This window comes from Myxocyprinus asiaticus, chromosome 9, assembly GCF_019703515.2.
Source record: "Myxocyprinus asiaticus isolate MX2 ecotype Aquarium Trade chromosome 9, UBuf_Myxa_2, whole genome shotgun sequence".
NCBI classification, from domain to species: Eukaryota; Metazoa; Chordata; class Actinopteri; order Cypriniformes; family Catostomidae; genus Myxocyprinus; species Myxocyprinus asiaticus.
The window spans coordinates 3934513-3956462 of record NC_059352.1 but is presented as its reverse complement, the minus strand read 5'-3'; the positions used below and the strand labels follow the sequence as shown (position 1 = coordinate 3956462).

General features: G+C 35.1%; 2 protein-coding genes across 5 annotated transcripts in view; both read left to right on the top strand.

Annotated features, from left to right (window-relative positions):
• Nucleotides 1-5314, top strand: part of LOC127445653 (synaptotagmin-2-like) — a 62992-nt gene extending 57678 nt beyond the window's left edge. For all 4 annotated transcript variants that reach the window (XM_051705869.1, XM_051705871.1, XM_051705868.1 and 1 more), the window contains 4 exons: nucleotides 1761-1928; nucleotides 2121-2238; nucleotides 2539-2672; nucleotides 4113-5314. In XM_051705869.1, the coding sequence (XP_051561829.1) occupies nucleotides 1761-1928; nucleotides 2121-2238; nucleotides 2539-2672; nucleotides 4113-4328 (636 nt within the window). In that variant the 3' untranslated portion in view covers nucleotides 4329-5314. The remainder of the gene's footprint in view (nucleotides 1-1760; nucleotides 1929-2120; nucleotides 2239-2538; nucleotides 2673-4112) is intronic.
• A 13931-nt stretch (nucleotides 5315-19245) lies between these two features.
• Nucleotides 19246-21524, top strand: LOC127446233 (protein MANBAL-like). The gene is made up of 3 exons (XM_051706982.1): nucleotides 19246-19382; nucleotides 20755-20917; nucleotides 21170-21524. The coding sequence occupies exons 2-3, from the start codon at nucleotides 20768-20770 to the stop codon at nucleotides 21281-21283; spliced, it is 264 nt and encodes an 87-aa protein (XP_051562942.1). The 5' UTR covers nucleotides 19246-19382; nucleotides 20755-20767; the 3' UTR covers nucleotides 21284-21524.
• The last annotated feature ends 426 nt before the right edge of the window (nucleotides 21525-21950 follow it).

Genomic DNA, 21950 nt, shown 5'->3' with positions numbered 1-21950 from the left:
AAAGTGAGGAGGTGTTGTCGTGCAAATCATGTGAACTATAATTAAAAAGAACAGAGTATTTAAAAAAATTGCACCAATGTTTACATACTGTATATTTAAACTCAATTTGTCATTTTTCTTTTAATTGTATATTGTCTTATCTGTCTGTCTGTCTGTTTGTGTGTCTATCTGTCTCTCTGAGGGTTCTGCCTATCTATCTATCTACACTGCCCACCCAAAAATATCATTGCATATTCTAATATTTCGCTGGACCACCTTTAGCTTTGATTACTGCGTGCATTCATTGTGGGATTGTTTCGACAACCTTATGCAACATCAAAACATTTACTTCCGTCCAGAGCTGCATACATTTTTGGCCGAGATCTTGTATTGATGACGGGAGAGTCGAACCACTCCATAAAGTCTTCTCCAGCACATCCCAAAGACTTTCAAGGGGGTTAAGGTCAGGACTCTGTGGTGGCCAATTCATGTGTGAAAATTATTCCTCATGCTCCCTGAACCACTCTTCACAATTTGAGCCCGATGAATCTTGGCATTATCTTACTGGAATATGCCCATGCCGTCAGAGAAGAAAAAATCCATTGATGGGATAACCTGGTCATTCAGTACATTCAGGTAGTCAGCTGACTTCATTTTATTGCGGCATAACATTGCTGAGCCTAGACCTAACCAAATGAAGCAACCCCAGATCATAACACTGCCTCCAGAGGCTTGTACAGTGAGCACTATGCATGACAGGTGCATCACTTCATGCACTTCCCTTCTTACCCTGACACGCCCATTGCTTTGGAATAGGGTAAATCTGGACTCATCAGACCACATGACCTTTTTCCATTGCTCCACAGTCCAAACTTTATGTTCCCTAGCAAATTGAAGTTGTTTTTTTTCCGATTAGCCTCACTCAAAAGTGGCTCTGTTGTGGCCACACAGCTGTTTAGTCCCAATCCTGTGAGTTTTCATCGCATTGTGCATCAACATAGCCGTGAGTTCTACTGTCTATTTTTTACAATGTGACTTCAAGTGTTTTAGTGATCTCCGATCACGATCATTCAAGATTGTTTTCTGACCACATTTGTTCCGCCAAGCTGAGAAAAGAATTGTTGCCAGCTGAAACATATTAATCACTGCAGTAATGATCCAATCATAGGCTCTTAAGTATCTGCTTATTTAAATCCAAACGGTAAAAATGTTTTGGCCAGGCAGTGTCTGTCTGTCTGTTGTCTATATTTGTCTCTGTCTTTCTGTCTGTCTGTCTGTCTGTCTAACTATATTCATCTGTCTGTCTGTCTCTCTCTCTGTTTGTCTGCCTGCCTGCTTCTCTATCTATCTATCTATCTGTCTGTCTGTTTATATTTGTCTCTGTCTCTCTGTTTATCTCTGTCTGTCTGTCTGTCTGTCTGGCAATCTATATTTTTCTTTCTGCCTCTCTGTCTGTCTTTCTGTCTGTCTAACTATATTCGTCTGTTGCTCTCTCTCTGTTTGTCTGTCTGCCCGCTTCTCTATCTGTCTATCTATCTGTCTATCTCTCTGTCTGTCTGTCTGTCTGTCTCTGTCTGTCATGACAATATGCTTAACACATACAGTAGATCTATGACACAACTCCGCAAAAACAGTTTGGTTTTCCTTTATATAGCAATTCTCAGAGGACAGTATATTCTATGCTATGATTTAAGACATTGTTATTTATGACAGTTTGAAACTTCTTTATATAACAGTCCCCAGAGGATTATGTAAATTCTTCTCAATGGTTTCCACATTAGATCCCTTACGAGGAGCTTGGTGGGAAGACATTGGTGATGTCAGTATACGACTATGACCGCTTCTCCAAGCACGACATCATAGGCGAGGTAAAACTACCCATGAACACGGTGGATCTGGGTCAGCCTATTGAGGAGTGGCGAGACCTTGACAGTGCTGAGAAAGAAGAGGTGATTATCAAATCATCTGATATTGTGAATGATTTAAAATTTTAGGAAACGTAATCTTTATTGCAAATGTCCCTGTGACCAACTGGTCCACTTGAGGAAAACAAGCCAAAGTTAAATGAAAGTAACTTTGTAATGGTGTATGTACAATACCTAGAAAAATCACTATTTTCTGTTGATATTTACTCAATATAGCCTGAGAAGCTCGGTGACATCTGCATCTCTCTACGTTATGTTCCTACTGCGGGAAAACTCACCGTCTGCATCCTCGAGGCAAAGAATCTGAAGAAGATGGACGTGGGTGGTCTGTCTGGTGAGCAATGAGTTGAGATAAAAGACCCCAGAGACCTTGAGATTAGCTTTGGAAAGTCATATGATCTTAATTGTTTATCAGTATATTTTTTATTTAGATTTGTCTCAAATATTGTTATTTGTATGGCAAAATGACACTCTTATAGTTTTACTCCAAAACTCCTAATATTTTCAAATGTTTTGCAAGTAGGTTTGACTGAATCATTAGAGAGAACTTGCTTAAATGAACAATTTATCATCATTATCATCATCATTATTCATATGCAATGCAATGAACTCATAAAGTTTGACCTTTTCGCAGATCCATATGTGAAGATCCAGTTGTTGCAGAATGGAAAGCGTCTAAAGAAGAAGAAGACAACGGTGAAAAAGAACACGCTGAATCCATACTACAATGAGTCCTTCAGCTTTGAGATTCCTCTGGAGCAAATGCAGGTAGAGTATGTGGCCAACTGATCAACCAATAATAATAAGGTTGTTTCTTCAACTTCAGGCACTTTCATGTCACAGGGGTTGATTTTTATTTGCGAAACAAACAGATTTATTTATTTATTTGATTGGTTGGTACTTCTAAATGCCTTTAATGTATAGATTTTATTGTTTTAGCTGTTTTATCTGTTATGGAGTAGGGAAAAAAAAACATTTTCACTATCACTGTCCCAAATCTACTCAGATACATTCAAAAAAATTTAACTAGTCCTTTAAAAATAAGGTGTTACTTAAATTACATTAGTTTGATTTCACATAGCACCTTAAAATAAACAATTCTGTGCCAAAATGTTCCAGATATTTAGATGATAAAAAGTAACTCGTAACCAATGAAAAAATGTAACTATGTAACTATGTTATATATCAATTAATTGCAATTATGCAATAAAACAACTTTGTAAAACAACTTTTCATATGGATGAGACCCTGTTGGTGTTAGCAATTTTGTGCATGTTATAAAATATTTTGCTATTTTAAGGTTTAAATAAATTATATTTTCATTTTGGAAAATATATTTCTTTTAACCATGCTAATTTCAATATAGGCCCTATATTAAGAGCACTAGTGTTAAGCACAGCGCTATGCTTTCAGTCATAAGTGCAAAGTCAATGAGCGTGGACATGATGTTTTGGTATTTTCATGCAAGCTTGCGCTAAGTCTAGGTGCAAGTGGGTTTGGCAAAATTATGAGAGCAAAGCGCTAATGGGTTGGATCAAGTGTAATTTAATTCTGAAGCACTTCTCCAGTAATTGCACCATCTGCGTCCTATTATACAGTCCGTTCCCTGTCAAGCACCAGCGATATAAACAAAGACAGCACATTCATAAGAAGTTTGTAGTGTAAATAGACTGTATGGAATGAATAAGAAGAATAGAAATATGGACTTGCGTTCTTTTGTGCATTAACTGCTTACTTATTGAATGTCAGGCATACAAAAATAGAACCCTATAAATTTACAATATGTTTCAGATAAACATTTTAGACAGAAAATATATTTTTGTCAAGTGTAGGCTTGCTTTGTCCCAACATCTGTTGTTAGCCTTGTCTAAATATAATGCGCATTTTCAGTTTTCATATATTAAATGAATTTTAAGTAAATAATGCATAAAAACAAATGTTCTGTTATTTTATGGATAATATTTTTGCTATTAAATGTATAATTTATTTATTTATATATCACCATTATTTTGGCCATTGGTCATCCCGCTATCTAGATATCCGTTTGAGTGTCACCCATTGAAAACTCATATGTGTTGACTACTACTTCTTGTACATACATTATAGAGGTTGACAAGATATAATGTGATGGGAACTTGGTCATTACAATACATTAGAACTAGCTTGCCTGAAGGATTTTCCTTGTCTTTGTTCTTTTGTTTACCTTAGAAAATCATTGTGGCGGTGACGGTCTTTGACTACGACAAGATCGGAAAGAACGATGCCATTGGCAAGATCTTCATTGGCAGTAAAGCCACGGGCACAGCGCTCAAGCACTGGTCTGATATGCTGGCAAACCCGCGCCGCCCCATCGCCCAGTGGCATCCACTCCAACCCGAGGAAGATATCGATGGCGCTCTGGCTTCCCTTTTTGCCAAGAAGTAACTTCTCACATGTCAACCTGACTAACCAACAAAATAACCAACCAACCCACCACTGCATGAAACCACAGACCCATCTGTACGCGCTGTGCCAGTTTGTTTCACATAATCACCAACAAACACTGAAATATACTACAGAACATACTTGAAAAGATGAACAATATCACATTTTGCCAAATAGTGCAAATTGAGGAGAAACTGACGAATATGATACATTTGGTCCAAAAGAACATTTTCAAATACCATTGTGCAACTAAATAGCGAAGCGATAATGGCAATAGAAGAAGTGGCCAGCAAGAATCTGTGTTTTACATAACATGTTCTATCTTAAAGCCTAAATTTCCCAATCTCTGCCAAATCCACTAAACTTTAAAGGGGTAGTTCACCCAAAAAATGAAATTTCTATCATTATTTACTTACCCCCTTATGTACTAAAAACCAACAATGGAAGTGTCCAGATTCAAAAGTGCACCAAAACTGGAAATCGGTAAATTAGGAAGCAAGGCATTTATTAAGAATGTCACTTGTGCCATTATTGTACATTTTCATGTACAATAGATAGTTTCAACTGGATTGTGAGATCATTTGTACATTGAACAAGAAAATAACATTTCAAGGTGTTGTTAGCTGGATATACTGGTTCTTTAGGATGGAATTTTGTGCCTAATCAAAAGTGCAAATAACACTGAGTTTTCGATATATATTTCTAACATCATTTACACATTTGCACAATTACTAAGCAATTGTAATGTGTTAGCCATCCTGGGTTAAGTCAAACTACACTCAAAAAAATATTTTAGCATATTTTCTATATTTACGCATTTCAATTTCAGAACAAAATTCCATCAAATTGAATTGTGTAATGTTTAACTAAATTAAATAAGTAAAACTTAAAATATTTAGTTTTTCATTTTATTTTATTAAGATTACTCAATTCAAATTGATGGAATTTTGTTATGTAATTGAAATGCATAAATCTTTAAAAAAAAATATATATATATATATATATATATATATATATATATATATATATATATATATATGTATGTATATGAGTGTAACTAGTCAAAGACAGATTTGTTTACATTGAAAATTGGGCCTTTTGATTAGACTTTAATCAATCTGAAATTTAAAACATGATTTTGCATTTATATGATAATAACAAATGGGAAATCTATGGACTAATAATTCATAAATAGATGTCACAATATGCATTGTTAAATTCAACATTAGTCAAGCATGGTTTACACATAAAGGTATAAACATATAAAGTCTTTTTTTTTTACTGTAATTCTGCAATTACAGTGCCAAACACATATATTCAAGATATAAAAAAAAAAGAAATGCTAGACACACTGTGCCCAAACTTACTGGCATCGTATACATTAAAAATGAAATTTGCACTCATATAATCTTCAGTGTATTTCACACACATTTGAGTATGTGCTTTATGCCACTGCCTTGTTTGTTTGGAGCCAAACTTACCCAAGTCCATTCAGTAAACTCCACTCTCTGAGATGCCAAAGTATTAACTCAAATGAAATGGTAATTGGCAGTTATTGACATTGGCAGGTGATGTTGAAAATCACCCAGTCTCCATTAAGTTAGACGCTTAAAATAAAGCAATCCATTTAGTGTGCACTTATGTCTACAACTTCACCCCCAAACTATGCTTGTGTAAATATGCATTGATCAAATTGGTTTCTACAGCATGACCTATAAATCGATGTACATAGAGGCATGTTTTAAAGATAGAGCATAATTATATGTGTATGTGTGGCATTTGTTATTTTGATAATAAAATGTAGAGGAAAAAAAATGCATTGAATGCACATTTTATGAAATTTCCCAGAAAGGGTATAAGACTATATGAATATATTAATAGAGTTTTTCAAAATACTTTTAAATTTGCAACAGAGAATTACGAGCTGTGGGTTAAGAGTGTTAGACTAATGCTTGTGATGTCATTTAGAATTGATTTGCATTGATTTATTTTGTATTTGTCCAGTCAACATGTATTTGTCATGTTTCTGTGTTTACTCTGTCCTAGTGATGTGAAAATATAAGAAATATCCGTCCAGGTTGTGAATTTACAGGAATGTCTGTAAGGGTGACTCTCACAAAACATTTCCAGGCCAAAAACAAAAGAAAATTATTTTGCATAAATAAACTGAGGTCTATGTTTTGGACCATTAAATTTTTTTTGCATTATTTGTATGACAATTAACATTACCCTACAAATCTGTATTACCATAATGCACTCAAAAAATATTGTATCATATTTCATTTTAATTAAGGAATCTTTAAACCTTTAAGCTTGGGTGTTAATAACTACTGTCTTGACCAACACAAAATAGGTTCATTTTAAAGCTTAGAAGCTCTACTTTCCAATGCATGTAGACATTATGGCCAAAACTGAACCAGTGCATTGAAATTTGCACACAAATCAGAAGCGTTCCGTTTTGATAATTTTTGAAACAATTTGCACTGTACATATTATTGTAATCAGTAAAAACATCAAACTCATCAAATAGCCATGTGTCATACAACCAGCCTATTTGTTTTACTCACAGATAAAAATATAGCGAGTAATAGCTAAGTACGTCTTTGACAATTATGTTGGCGTTGCTTTTATGCCGCGTTTTCGCTTATAACTTCATGAAAAATAAACGGAATATAAATCCACACGAAGCACAGTGCTACATATGGCCACCAGGAGATGGCGCCAAGTACATGACACAGACTCAATGATGACTCAAATGGCACAGAATGAAACTCATTCTGTAAAATCTCATTACTAAAATCATGTCTTCATGCTATGCAAACCTTTAGTCATTCTTGTGTTTGCATGTGTAATTTGTTTCTTATGTACAATTATTATGTTTTATTTAATAGGCTTTTGGACACATGGAGATGTTTTTGGATGTTTTTCTAGGATAAATAATTTTGTAATGTTATAACTTTTGATTGCTTTGTTGTATCAACAAAACCTTTTTCTCAGATACAGTTGACATGATTGGGAACAAAACAAAAGCTGTTTTTCGGAGCCCCTTATTTACAACCAGAGATATATAATGTCAAATAAGAAAAAGATTATGTATCATAATCTATATCATTAACAAACGTTTTAAGTTTCTTTACAATGATACCAAACACTTGACCCTCCTTCTTTTATGCCACAGAAACAGGAAATCTTTAAAAACACCTTCAGAGCTTAAATTATTAGGTTTAACAAAATAAAACTTAAATATAAAATATAAGTTTTAGTATACATAAAACTGTATTTATAATAAATAAATACAGTTTTAAATAAAATTTATAACAAATAAACTTTTATTTAATTTTGTTAAAGAATACTCAATTCAATTTAATGGAAATTTGTTATGAAATTGTAAATTTTAAAAATAGGCTAAATGTTTTTTTTTACTGTGTGTCTGTACGTTTTACTATTTAGTTTTTGTTGTTTTTGTTATAATGGAATAAATTCCATTGTTCTGAGTGGTAATCCATATTAGAGTCTCATTTGCCTGTCATATATGCTAATTTAGATTTTAAAAAATTATGATTTTTTTATTTAACTAGCATAAATGAAAGGCATTATAACAAAGTCTACCATGAACTTAAAATTAAATCTTACTGTATAAATTAATATATAATTTAATTTTTACAGTAATATACAGTAAAACGTTCAAATGGTCACAAAAATACAGTAATGCGAATCTATTAGCAGAATGTGAAATCATGTCACAATACAAAAATCTTAATGCTCTTTAATCTTTATGGTCCTCAAAATTGGCTTCATTTTCTTAATGTAAAATTTTACGTCTAATTTCTTTCTTTTGATTTTGGGGTAAATATGACCTGGAAATGTTTTTAACAGGTTTCATGAGATTCGCCTATTAATGTACAGTGTGTAAACCACTTGCTGAAACTAGAAGCCATATACATGAGCCCTCATTAGAGCTCATCAACTTGGGACTAAACAAACACCTCAACAGAAATCAGTAATATTAACCTACACGCATTTGAGCCAAAAGGTGCGAGAGCTTGTACGAGTGTAACTGTCTGTTCAAAGACAGTGTTGTTTTCATGTATATATTAACAATTCACAATAATTGAATTGAAAGCAAATTATATTGGCACGAATGAAAGTGATGCCCTTGTGTTTACAGTATGACAACTGAAATCATTTCAAATTTTACAATACATATTGATCATATTGACATAATTGCTTGCAAAAAACAAAGTATTGTCATAAATATGGTTATCCACATGTACAATAGCATGACTTTATTATGCAACGTGTGTACAGTTGACAACCAGCTAAACAGATCTAGGCAAACTTTTGTTTTTTTAGGTATTTTCTTTGAAAATTACATTTTAGTTGTTTAGTTATTTATTGAATTTATCTATTATTTTGGATGGTTTGCATATGATTTGCAAAATAATTACATTGTATTTTTAATATATGAAACATTATAAAAAAAGACGTTGTTAATTCATTTTATCATGATTTAATTAATCCTTATTTTTTCTAATATCAATTTCATAGGATTAAAAATGAATTGATCTAATGGCTAAACATTTTCGATAACACTTTACTATAAGGTTGTACATTAACATTTATTAAAACAGTTGTTAACATTAATTAACATAATGTAACTTTTACAGCATTTAGTAATCTTGGTTAATGTAAATACATTTTAAACATTAAACGTTGTTCACGTTAATTAGAGTTTTACATTATGAACTAACAATTAACAATAGTGTATTTATAAATTATCCAATACTAATAAATGCTGTTATAATTTGTATAAATTGTTGGTTCATGACAACTAACGCATTTATGTTGACATAATTTGAAAAAATATTGTAACCTATTTTTAAGATTGACCCACTTCAATTTCATAATTTCTTTTTTTTTTTTTGTGGCCATCCCATGCAATTGTGGTCTTTTTTGGACCAATGTCTAACAACTTTTTTAACTTTTCATTCCTCAGTGAATGTTCAGTCTGTTCTATTTAATAATTTATTTCATTTGACTTGTGCTTTCTTCTGTTTCATTGAACAGCCAGTCTACTGCTACTTAGGAATATTCGTCTGCTTCTGTGTGTTGTACTTTGCCATAGGACCAATGTAGAATAATGTCTTAATGTTTCTTCTGTGAACGTGAATTAAACTGCAGGGGTCTGGTATTCCTCTGCGGAGCAAGCAACAAAATCCCAGTCTTCCCTGGGACACTGTGGATGCCAGTTGACTGGCCCCGCCTTCCCTTTACGTGTCAAGACAGTTTTCCATTTTTTGCATCATAATATTGGACCATATAATCACAAACACCTTCCCAATGCAATACTGCCAACATCTGCTTCCTAACATGCTATAACACAACATTCATCCCACTGTCTGTGGATATCATGTAAAGACTTGTCCAAAGAACTGAAGCCTTCCTACCTTTTCTGTTTGTCCTTTGTGGAGGTTCAAGTGTTGTCGATTCCTTTTGTGGATGCTTTGGCATGCTTTAAATTCCCCCTCTGCAAATTAACACATCGGCCTGTGAAGAAAAAAGGGAATGCCTTTCCTATGGCAACTCTTAGCTTTTTGTCATTCTGTACAACTAACAATGTGAAAACCTTGATGAAAACCAACCAGTAGAAAGTCTACCTGCAGATTTATCCATGAGTTATCAATTAGTTAATCATAGGAAATAAAGATCTTTTAAATATATATATATATATATTTGTGTGTGTTTGAAGTGGTGTATCAGTCCTTGGTTATGGGGTAGTAAACATGTCCTGGAGTGCGACAAGCTATACACGTTTAAAACTATTTTAAACAGCATTTCTCAAATTCTTGTATTATTATTGTGCATGCCGCTTTTTTGACTTCAGATTATTTGATTTTTGTTAATGAACAGACCAAATAGATACAAATATATCTAGTCATATATATATATACAAATAGTATATATATATATAGTTGTGGCCAAAAATATTGGCACCCTTGGTAAATATGAGCAAAGAAGGCTGTGAAAAAAAATCTGCATTGTTTATTCTTTTGATATTTCATTCAAAAACACTATATATACACATTTATACAGTTTTGTTAGTGAACTGACCAGATATACTTTATAAAAACAGATACAAATAGATATTTGTATATACAGTATCTAGTCCTACACACATATATATACAGTTGTGCTCAAACGTTTGCATACCCTTGGAGAATTTGTAATATATGTACCATTTTTAAAGAAAACATGAGTGAGCAGGCAAAACACATTTCTTTTATTTCTTATGGGATTCACAATCATAAAACAAAACATGGCAACAAAGAAAAAAATGAAATGACCCCTGTTTAAAAGTCTGCATACCCTTAGTTCTTAATACTGTGTATTGCCCCCTTTAGCATCAATGACAGCGTGCAGCCTTTTGCAATAGTTGTCTATGAGGCCCCAAATTCTTGCAGGTGGTATAGCTGCCCATTCGTCTTGGCAAAATGCCTCCAGGTCATGCAAAGTCTTTGGTCGTCTTGCATGAACTGCACGTTTGAGATCTCCCTAGAGTGGCTCGATGATATGAAGGTCAGGAGACTGTGATGGCCACTCCAGAACCCTCACCTTTTTCTGCTGTAACCACTGGAGGGTCAACTTGGCCTTGTGCTTAGGGTCATTGTCGTGCTGGAAAGTCCAAGAGCATCCTATGCACAGCTTTTGTGCAGAAGAATGCAAACTGTCTGCCAGTATTTTCTGATAACATGCTGCATTCATCTTGCCATCAATTTTCACAAGATTCCCCGTGCCTTTAGAGCTCACACACCCCCAAAACATCAGTGAGCCACCACCATGCTTCACAGTGGGGATGGTATTCTTTTCACTATAGGCCTTGTTGACCCCTCTCCAAACATAGCACTTATGGTTGTGACCATAAAGCTCTATTTTGGTCTCGTCACTCCAAATTACAGTGTGCCAGAAGCTGTGAGGCGTGTCAAGGTGTTGTCGGGCATATTGTAACTGGGCTTTTTTGTGGCATTGGCTCAGTAAAGGCTTCTTTCTGGCAACTCGACCATGCAGCTCATTTTTGTTCAAGTATCGTTGTATTGTGCTCCTTGAAACAACCACACCGTCTTTTTCCAGAGCAGACTGTATTTCTCCTGAGGTTACCTGTGGGTTTTTCTTTGTATCCCGAACAATTCTTCTGGCAGTTGTGGCTGAAATCTTTCTTGGTCTACCTGACCTTGGCTTGGTATCAAGAGATCCCCAAATTTTCCACTTCTTAATAAGTGATTGAACAGACCTGACTGGCATTTTCAAGGCTTTGGATATCTTTTTATATCCGTTTCCATCTTTATAAAGTTCCATTTCCTTGTTATGCAGGTCTTTTGACAGTTCTTTTCTGCTCCCCATGGCTCAGTATCTAGCCTGCTCAGTGCATCCACGTGAGAGCTAACAAATTCATTGACTGTTTATACACAGACACTAATTGCAATTTAAAAAGCCACAGGTGTGGGAAATTAACCTTTAATTGCCATTTAAACCTGTGTGTGTCACCTTGTGTGTCTGTAACAAGGCCAAACATTCAAGGGTATGTAAACTTTTGATCAGGGCCATTTGGGTGATTTCTGTTATCATTATGATTTAAAAAGGAGCCAAACAACTATGTGATAATAAATGGCTTCCTATGATCACTATCCTTAAATAAGAGACATCAGTCATATTTTCAAAATCAATGCCAAAATTTCACAATTTCTGCCAGGGTATGCAAACTTTTGAGCACAACTATATATATACAGTGTATATACTGTATATATACATACATATACAGTACACTTAATTAAAGGATACGCAATAATGCTCTAATCAAGGATGAATAAGACAGTAATTAATAATTAACTGAATGTAGAATATATGGCTATCTTAGACATAATTTACAACTTAATGAACATGTTATTTTTGAGTAGAAAGTAATGTAATTATTGCTCTATTTTAATGGTCCATTGTAAATCAAGTTTACAGATTATGTTCATTTCTACAGAGAAATAGTATATATGAACAATTTCAGTCAGGATTTAGACCCCATCACTGTACAGAGACTGCACTTATCAGAGTTACAAATTACTTGCTCTTATCATCGCGGCTGCATTTCACTTCTAGTGCTTTTAGATCTTAGTACTGCATTCGACACGATAGATCACGACATTCTCTTGAATAGGCTAGAGAATTATGTTGGCATTAGTGGACTTGCATTAGCATGGTTTACTTCCTATATAGCAGACCACTACCACTTTGTCTGTGTAAACGAGGAATTGTCAAATCAAACAAAAGTTAAGTATGGAGTGCCACAGGGATCAGTTTTAGGGCCTCTGCTTTTCTCCTTATATATGCTTCCCCTGGGAGATATTATCAGGAATTGTGGAATAAGTTTCCACTGTTATGCCGACAATACCCACCTTTATATTTCTTCTAAACCCGATGAAATTTCACAATTCTCCAAATTAGCAGAGTGTATCAATAAAATCAAAGATTGGATGGCCAGAAATGTCCTTCTTCTCAATTCTGACAAAACAGAGGTACTAATTACTGGACCAAAAACCTCTAAAAACAAGCCGCTAAAATATAATTTGACTCTCGATGGATGTACTGTTACATCATCTTCTACAGTGAAGAACTTAGGTGTTATATTTGATACCAATCTGTCCTTTGAAAATCAAATTACCAATGTTTGTTGAACAGCATTCTTCCACCTCAGAAATATTCATTACGACACATCCTCACTATTGCTGATGCCGAAAAACTAATTAATGCATTCATGACCTCAAGACTAGATTATTGTAATGCATTACTGGGAGGATGTCCAGCAAGATCAATAAATAAACTTCAATTGGTTCAAAATACAGCTGTCAGAGTGCTGACTAGAACCAAGAAATATGATCATATAAGCCCCATTTTATCGTCGTTACATTGGCTACCTTTTAAATTTCATATTAATTTTACAATTCTGTTAACGACATACAAAGCTTTGAATGATCTAGCTCCGCAGTACTTAAGTTACCTTCTATCATGCTATATTCCATCACGTTCATTATGATCACGAAATTCTGGCCTGTTAATAGTTCACAGGATATCAAAATCCACAAAAGGAGGTAGGTCTTTTTCATATTTGTTTAAGTTTAAGTCTAGACTAAAGACTCATCTATTTAGCCAGGTATACACCTCATTTATCCATCAACTAACAATTAGGCTGTTTTAGTTAGGTCTGCCAGAACCAGAAACATTGATCATGATCTATAACTCTGCATAAATTTGAATGGCATCTACGCTAATATTATTCTTTTTGTTTCCCTGTCTCAACCTCGGGATTCATATCCCGAGGTTACCAGAGCCGGACAGATCCACCTCTGTTCCTGCTTGGTGTCGGACTCCAATGCTATGTGTCGCTGAGTGATGATGACTAAATGCAGCCAGACATCACTTCAGTCTACTACGATGGACTTCAGGTGATGAACTGATGCCAACTCCAACAATAAGACATGGGACACTTCAAATGCCACTGCCTGAACCTAGTTTTCCGAGTTTTGTGTTCCTTGCCACAGTTGCCTTCGGCTTGCTCACTGGGGTTCTAAATACAATTATTATTTAATTACTTATTTTAATCACACTTCATAATCGTATTTAATCAAACGTCATAATGATGACTCTAAGACTTTATAGATATTACAGTTTTATTTTCTGTTAAAGCATGATTTTCTGTAAAGCTGCTTTGAAACGATGTGTGTTGTGAAAAGCGCTATACAAATAAAAATGACTTGACTTGACTTTCAGATTAATATCAAGCCAGTAATTGAGGCTAAATCCTAATAAATTGCTAGTAAAACTTCTATTAAAAACAACTGGACTAAAATGTACCTATTCAAGTTATAGTTTTTTAATTTGTTTTGCAATTATTAGGTGGTATTTAAGTTTATGTAAATATATGAAGGCAGTAATTATGACTAATTAGTATTGGTTTTACTAAATTACCAATGTTACCATTGAATTGCTAAAATTAAAGTGTAACATTTACTTTCACAAGTTATTAATTTGTTTGACATTTATAAGGTGTTTAATAGTATTTAACTTTTTCTGTGTTAAATACCTTCTTCTATCCTGCTTAAAGGTGCATTCAGTAGTTTGGATCTAATTTAAAAAGTTTTACACATTAACGAATGAATTGTGTTTTTGTGAAGAGTGATCTGAATGGTGTACACTCACATGAGATGAAGACTGTACTCATAATAGTTTTCTATAAAAAGTGTTTTTATTATACATGGTGCAGATCACCCCCTTCAATGTGTTTCGACATGTTGAAATCACATGACCCGCCATGTTTCACTAAACTTCGAAGAAGAAAATCCTCGCGCTCATCGGCTGTCACCTATGTAGATACTCTTGGCTATGCTTAGCGCAGTGTTGTTTGGTGATGCAAAGAGCGAAAAGAATAATGGAACATACTTATTTATCCTGCTTTAGCAGCGGAGACAACAGGAGATTCAGTAGCTGTACTGCCGAAGTAGCGGAAAAGGTCCGAAGCAAGAAGACAGAGAGACCAGCAAAGGCAAAAACTATAGTAAACATCGGTACGGCATATACGTCTTCATTCTTTTAGTGCAAAGTAGCTTAGCACAGCGATTGTTGAGGATTATGTGTAAACCAGTAAATGGAAAATAAATAAATAAAATTAAATAGATAAAAAACTATTCTTCACCTTCATTTGTGTAGTGCAAAGTAACCATGATGTCGGTTGCTTAGAAACAAAACAAGTTCGCCAAATACAGTATTCATGGACATGCTAAAAAACATTCTAATCTTTCCTTTACCATTTACCATTCTGTATCGCTAGATAATTGAGGTTTATTTTAAGCTAAGCAGTTCTCTAATAAAGGTAATAACTGTCTTTAGAAAGAACATGAAACGTAGACGGTCTCCAAAGATTATTGATACGAGGGACAGTAACCGGAGATGCTTGTTTGCTTGATTTCTGATGTTTGTTTTTCGGCAAAGCAATTATATTATAGTAGTAGTAATAAATAACTTTAGAAATTACCTAAAATTCCGACATTTTCCAGATGCAAATGATATTCCAGAGCTGGCGTGGGTAGCAGAGACGATCATGCTGATCCACATCGATAGGTGGCAGTACAGTGTCTAACATCACTGTCGTATCATTACTTAAAGTACACGAAGAAGTCAATTATTCCACTTATACCACGGTTCCCACATATTAAGACATCATTCAGGGTTTTATCTCAAGACATTTTCTGGTTTTCTTCCCAAAAACATTCTTGTGAGTAAAACTACTTTCTTCTGCCATGGATTCAGTGTCTCACTTTGATACAGTCTGAGCCTTCGTTGCTAGTTCAAAAACATCACTTTAGAACTAGCAATGGAGGATTGCGAAGCTTGAACTGCTTTATACTGTGTGTGTGTGTGTGTGTGTGTGTGTGTGTGTGTGTGTGTGTGTGTGTGTGTGTGTTTTGAGTGATCGACTGTGTGTTTTGAGTGATCGAAAGAGAGAGACTTCTCTCTCTGAGAGAGATCGCCTGTGGGATTACCTTTTTTGTTGCAGCTCTTGTCAGAAGTAATATCACTTCACAATTGGCAAAATGTAAGTTTAAGCACTTCTCAGCAGCAGTGAGTGTCGCCATTTTTTGTATATAGCTTCTCCAATGTAAACCTTAACATCTGTTTTCAACCCCACTGAGATGCAGGTGTGCATCATGTGCATCAAGTGTGTGTGTAATGCGTATATGTACGTGTCCACGTGTGTGAGAGCTTAAGATAGGGGGAGGGGGAGCACAAGGGTGTTTCCATCAGATATTTCAGATCATATAGAAACTGTTGTATTGATCAAGTGTATCTAGCTTTGATACAGCTCAAGCCTTCGTTGCTAGTTCAAAAACGTCACTTTAGAACTAGCAACGGAGGATGCACTGCTTTTCGGCATTGGAGTAACAAGGGTGTGTGTGTGTGTGTGTGTGTGTGTGTGTGTGTGTGTGTGTGTGTGTGTGTGTGTGTGTGTGCGTGCGCATATGTATGTGTGTGTGTGGGAGTTTGTAAGTGCAGGTGAGACGAGGAACGCGAGGCACTTTTCAACCAAAATTGAAATAAATGTAGGATATTGTAGACATTGTTTGACGTTCTTAATCGATTTACTTTAAACAATGTCTTTGTTTATATGGTTATTTTGCTGTGGTAGCATGTACAGTGTGTGTGGGTAAGACGAGAGAGAGAGAGAGAGAGAGAGAGAGAGAGAGAGAGAGAGAGAGAGAGAAAGAAAGAGAAAGAGAGGGAGCCCAAGGACGCTTTTCAATAGAAATTGAAATTAATTTAGGATATTACAGACATTGTTTGTCATTCTTATCCAATGTACTTAACCATTGTCTTTGTTTTAACTGGTTATTTTGTTGTGGTCACCTGTAGGGCTCTTTGAAATAACTGAAATAATTTGGCGAAGTGATATGGAACCATTATGCAGTCAAGACCTGGAACTACTTCATAGCTGTGCGTTTACTTGAAAAATAACTGCACACCTTAGAACGTCCATCAACCAATCAGAATCAAGCATTCAACAGACCCGTGGTATCCACCTTATTTTTCATAGGAACTAGGGCGCCGCCTTTATCAACCTTGAATGTGGACCACTTCCAGTATAAGCCACTTCCATTTATTTTAGCTTTACAAAAATACTGCATTATGCTGCTTTATATTACAGGCTGGCAATAAATGTCGACATATTATTATCATTAATTACGATTTTCATAAACTCATTGGTTTTAAGCTCATATAGTTTTACCGTTTATCGCATTTTGCCATATACACTGTTGCACAGGCAGAATGAATGAAATCAGGCGCTGACAGGACAGTCCTCTGCGCCGTCTGACATGCCTCCACAAATTTTACACAACCAGTAGAGAGAAGAAAAATGCCGGGAAAATGCTGCTTCAACTTTCTTTGCACCAAAACTGCATCTTGTTTCATCTTGACAAAATAATAAATGCATTTTACTCTCCGTTCTTGTCAGAGAGCATTCTCTCTTTCTTAGCGGTGTATAGTAAACAGACACGCAGATCTCACATTCAGCATGGCTTATGAAACATCGCCTTTGGAAATAAATAAAGGCATCATCGGAGGTTGTGCAGGTACATATGAACAAAGGTTTACATGGAGACAAGAAAGACTGCATCGTCACAAGTGAATGATTTACTTACTCTTTTACTATAATTGCTAACGTAAGAAAATGATCCGACATTGGCACATAATTCTGCTGTACATCATGTGGTTGTGTGATAGTTTATAAGCCCAGATAACCAACTCTGGTATTATAACCTTTGAGTTATTTACACTGCGGTCAATGCCAGCGGATTCGCCAGAAATGCAGCCGCTGCAAAATAAGGTGGATAAGTTCTATTCACTGCTAACTAGTTATTTAAGCGTGATTTTTTTCCCCAAACCACTTGAGCACAAAAGTCATGACTAAACCCTCAAGAACATTTTCACTGGTCATCTCAATGAAATCACCTGTGATTAGTTCAGACTCCAGAAAGATAGTGAATGTATCCGATGCCGACCAACGGTAAGATAAGTCTGCCAGTAGGTTTGCGAAAACAAATTGTGCATTATTTAAAGGTGCACTCAGTAACTTTTGTCTTTGTGTCATCTTGGACTTACACTGACACCTAGTGGCTTGGATGCAGCATCATTTCAAATCAGTAGTTTTCAGTTTCAGATGCCATTGTAGAAATGCATTATTCACAGTCATCCATGATTACTTTAATCAATGAGTGAAAGTGTCCAATAACAGGATGGTTACTGAGATTAAGCAAGTAGTATTCGGTTGGTTTTATAAGGTTACTGATATGACTGGAGTCTTCATTTTAATGTGGGTGGTCATGGTTTCCTACATACATTGCAAAAGTTAAACTTTTTTAATGAGGAAAAAATGACTGAATGCACCTGTATGCAAAAATGTGCCTATTTTTAGATTCAGTACATGGCCCTACATGTAGCCAAGAAGCCCAATTTCTAGTAGAGCTGACATTGCTAAAGAAATTAAATTTAAAGGCAAGGGATTTTGATGTTACCTTTCTTAACAAAACAAAAAGTATTGGTTCTATCATAGCATTAGGGCAGCAAAATACTGTTCTCTACGTCATACACAGTTTATTCCTCCAGGGGGCGCTCGGCGGCTAAAAAAAGCTGAATTCTCCTCTGAGTCGCATTCAAATCCTAGTTTGTTTTTTCTCATTAGGGGTTTTCGTACTTTAGAAAGTGATTTTGTTTAAATATATTTTCTTTGATCGTAATCTTATCCAACCATTTTGGATATTTCTTTTTTTTTTCCCGTTCAAGTAGATAGGAGCTGTACTAAAGTCTTTCTAGCAAGTCAGTCCACTGTCGGCCAAGTTTGGAACGCTGTCGGGAGGCTATTTCCAGTCATGACAGTGCAGCTCCTATATACTTGAATGGGGAAATGACCAAAATCTCAAAAAGAGTTGGTCAAGATTACGATCAAAGAACAGATTTCAAATCAGCTGTAAAATCTGACAACACTGATATCATAAATTGTGCTTTTTTTTTATTTATTTATTTTACTTCAGATTACACTAAAAAACGCTTTCCCCTACTTGTAGTTAATGCGCATGCGCGTTCTCGAGTTGATTGACAGGCGATGTCTGGATCTAAAAGCTGATTGTCTCTTTTACCTGTAAGGCGGGACTTCCTTTCTACATCCGCTGACCGTTGGCGTTCCAATTTCTCCCATTCATTTGAATAGAAGTGGCCCGTCTCTGCTGTATAATCTCTGGCTGTACTTTAATGCCGCTTGTTTACATCTGCCCGGGGAGTGTTCCAAAGATGTAACTGACTTGAATTGAAAGGTACTTTGTTCTTGCTCCACCTCCTGTACAGCAGGTGGCAGTGAAGTGCACATCGAATCTCAAGTGGAAGTACGAGACGAAGTGTGACTGTTTGACCACTTCTTAAACCATTTTACAGCAGCACAACAAAGGCGATTTAATCCATAAGGTATCTGGTTTGTTTTCATTTTATCTGTAAATGTAATGATTAGTGGCACCGTGTCTACAATGTCTGCAAGCGTGCGGCGCGGTGTCGCGTAGTGTAGACGCGTTTGCATTGTTTGACTTTGCAATATTTGCATGAACGTCTTTAAATACTGCACTAGCAAAAAGTACTATGGTATCATTTTTTATTATTATTATTATTATTATTATTATTATGATGATATATATATATATTTTTTTTACTTATACCTTGGTAATCCCATGTATTTGGACATGTACCCTGGCATTACCATGTTTATTTATTTATTTATTTATTTAATTATTATTATTATTTTTATTTTTTATTTTTTTATTTTTTTTGGTTTTTGTACCATGGTCAGTGTTGGTTACTCTAAAAAAAAAAAAAAAAAAAGTAATGAATTAATAACTACTAATTACATATTCTATAGTGTAATTAGATTACTGTACTAATTACTCTTTCTAAAAAAAAGTAATTGCATTACTCGTTACTAATTTTTTTTTTTTTTTTTACCGTTTTCAACCTCGACCAGATGAACAATACAAGGATAGACATGAAACTGTTCTTTTAATCCTTTCAAATGAATCATATAAAATCAAATAAATTATTCATGAACTGGCCAAAGAATTGAAGGGGGCAGTTAAATTAGAAAACATATATTTTAACATTAGACGTTAAATTTCAATTTTAAATTCACCATTGTTTTATATAGAATTGTTCTAGAAGTCTATACAGTATTTAACACAATTACATCAGAATTAATTAAATGACAAAAATTAAGAGCAATCCCTTACTTTACTTTTTTCAATTAAAAGTAATTTAATTACAGAAATTAATTACTAAGTAATGCAATACACCCAACACTGACCATTGTAATATTATGTTTGTTTTATTTTATTTTTTATAGACGTACCATGGTATTTTCTGTTTTTATTCATTTATTTATTTATTTATTAAATGTACCATGGTAATGCCATGTTTTTTGGATGTGTACATTGGTAATATGTTATTCTTTAAAGTACTTTGGATTACCCTGGCATTACCATCTGAGACCACTGTACCATGGTACAACCACAGTACTCTTTTGTAAGGGTATATACAGGGCCGTAGCTAGTGGGGTGAAAGGGGGTAACCATTCTAGGGGCCCAAAGATCCAGGGGGCCCAACAACAAACTTTAAACTGTATTTTTTAATAGGAAAGGGGCCCAGAACAATATACAGTTAAGGGGCCCATATTACCTTGCTACGGCCCTGGGTGTGTGTGTGTGTGTGTGTGTGTGTGTGTGTGTGTGTGTGTATATATATATATATATATATATATTATTAGTTGAATAACACGGGTGTCTTATATCAACAGATAGCAGAGCATCATGTCTGCAGATCTGGATCTTTCTCCTCCGGAGGTTTCTGAGCCCACGTTCTTCGAGAGTCTCTTGCGTTATGGACTACTTTTAGGAGCCATTTTTCAACTTGTCTGTATACTTGCAATAATAATACCCACATCTAAGAGTCATGAACAGGTGCGGCCAAGTTATAGGATCAATGTAGAACCTCTCACACAATCTTTGAAACAGCAGTCTTTCTGTTTGCCTTGCAATATCTTGATGTCACACATTTAAAAATGCTTCAAAACAGTGGTAATCAGTCAATACCATGGTGCATATCAATGGTCTGTGGTATTACCATTTTATACCATTATTCTACCATGGTACTGCTACAATACATTTTTGTGCGGTTTATAACTGTAACAATTGATTTCATCACATTTTTAGGTGGAGACTTCAGAGCCGGTTGTCAATCGCAGCTCCGAGCAGAACAAAAAGCCAAAGGCACCCGTTCAACAAATCCGACAGAAACTGAAAAAGGAGAGCAAGAAAAAGAGATAGAATATTCATAGTCACTGAGTGTGAATAAAACTGATGGTGCAACACTAACCTTGTTTACAGACCAGCTGTGGAACAGACTAAGAGGCGTTAAGAGTTTGTGCATTCACTTTAAACAATTGTCATGTTAGCTTTTCTAACACCATATGATTTTGAGTGTATTTTTGGTTATATGTATTATTTGTGCTTGTTTATATGGCTATTTTAAGTACAATTACCTGAATAAACGGACTACTATCCGATATGCCTGTTGTCTTATCTAGTGATTATTATTAGTAGCAATGATCCAAGCAGTGCTCAAATGACGTGCAAGATTGATTGAGGCCCTTTTAACACAAAACAGGTCTGTATGAGCAACTGTAATGTTTTTACGTATTGTATTACATAATATACATCAATGCTAGGTTAAAAAAAAATCATTTGTTATTAAATGGTTTAAGCAACGCAAAATTGGTGTAATGGGCAAAAGTCTACCCGTGTCGACTGGTTTATTCATAAGCCGTTTATGAGCTTACACCGATAAAGCCGATTCATGCATTTACATGTCCACACACATGTTGGCTTATTAAGCATAATCGGTGTGAGAACATGCAAACGCGCTCCATTTCGAAATGTAAGAATCGATTATTTAGGGAATAGGGAGCGATTTTGGACTGTTCTGAAGGGAACT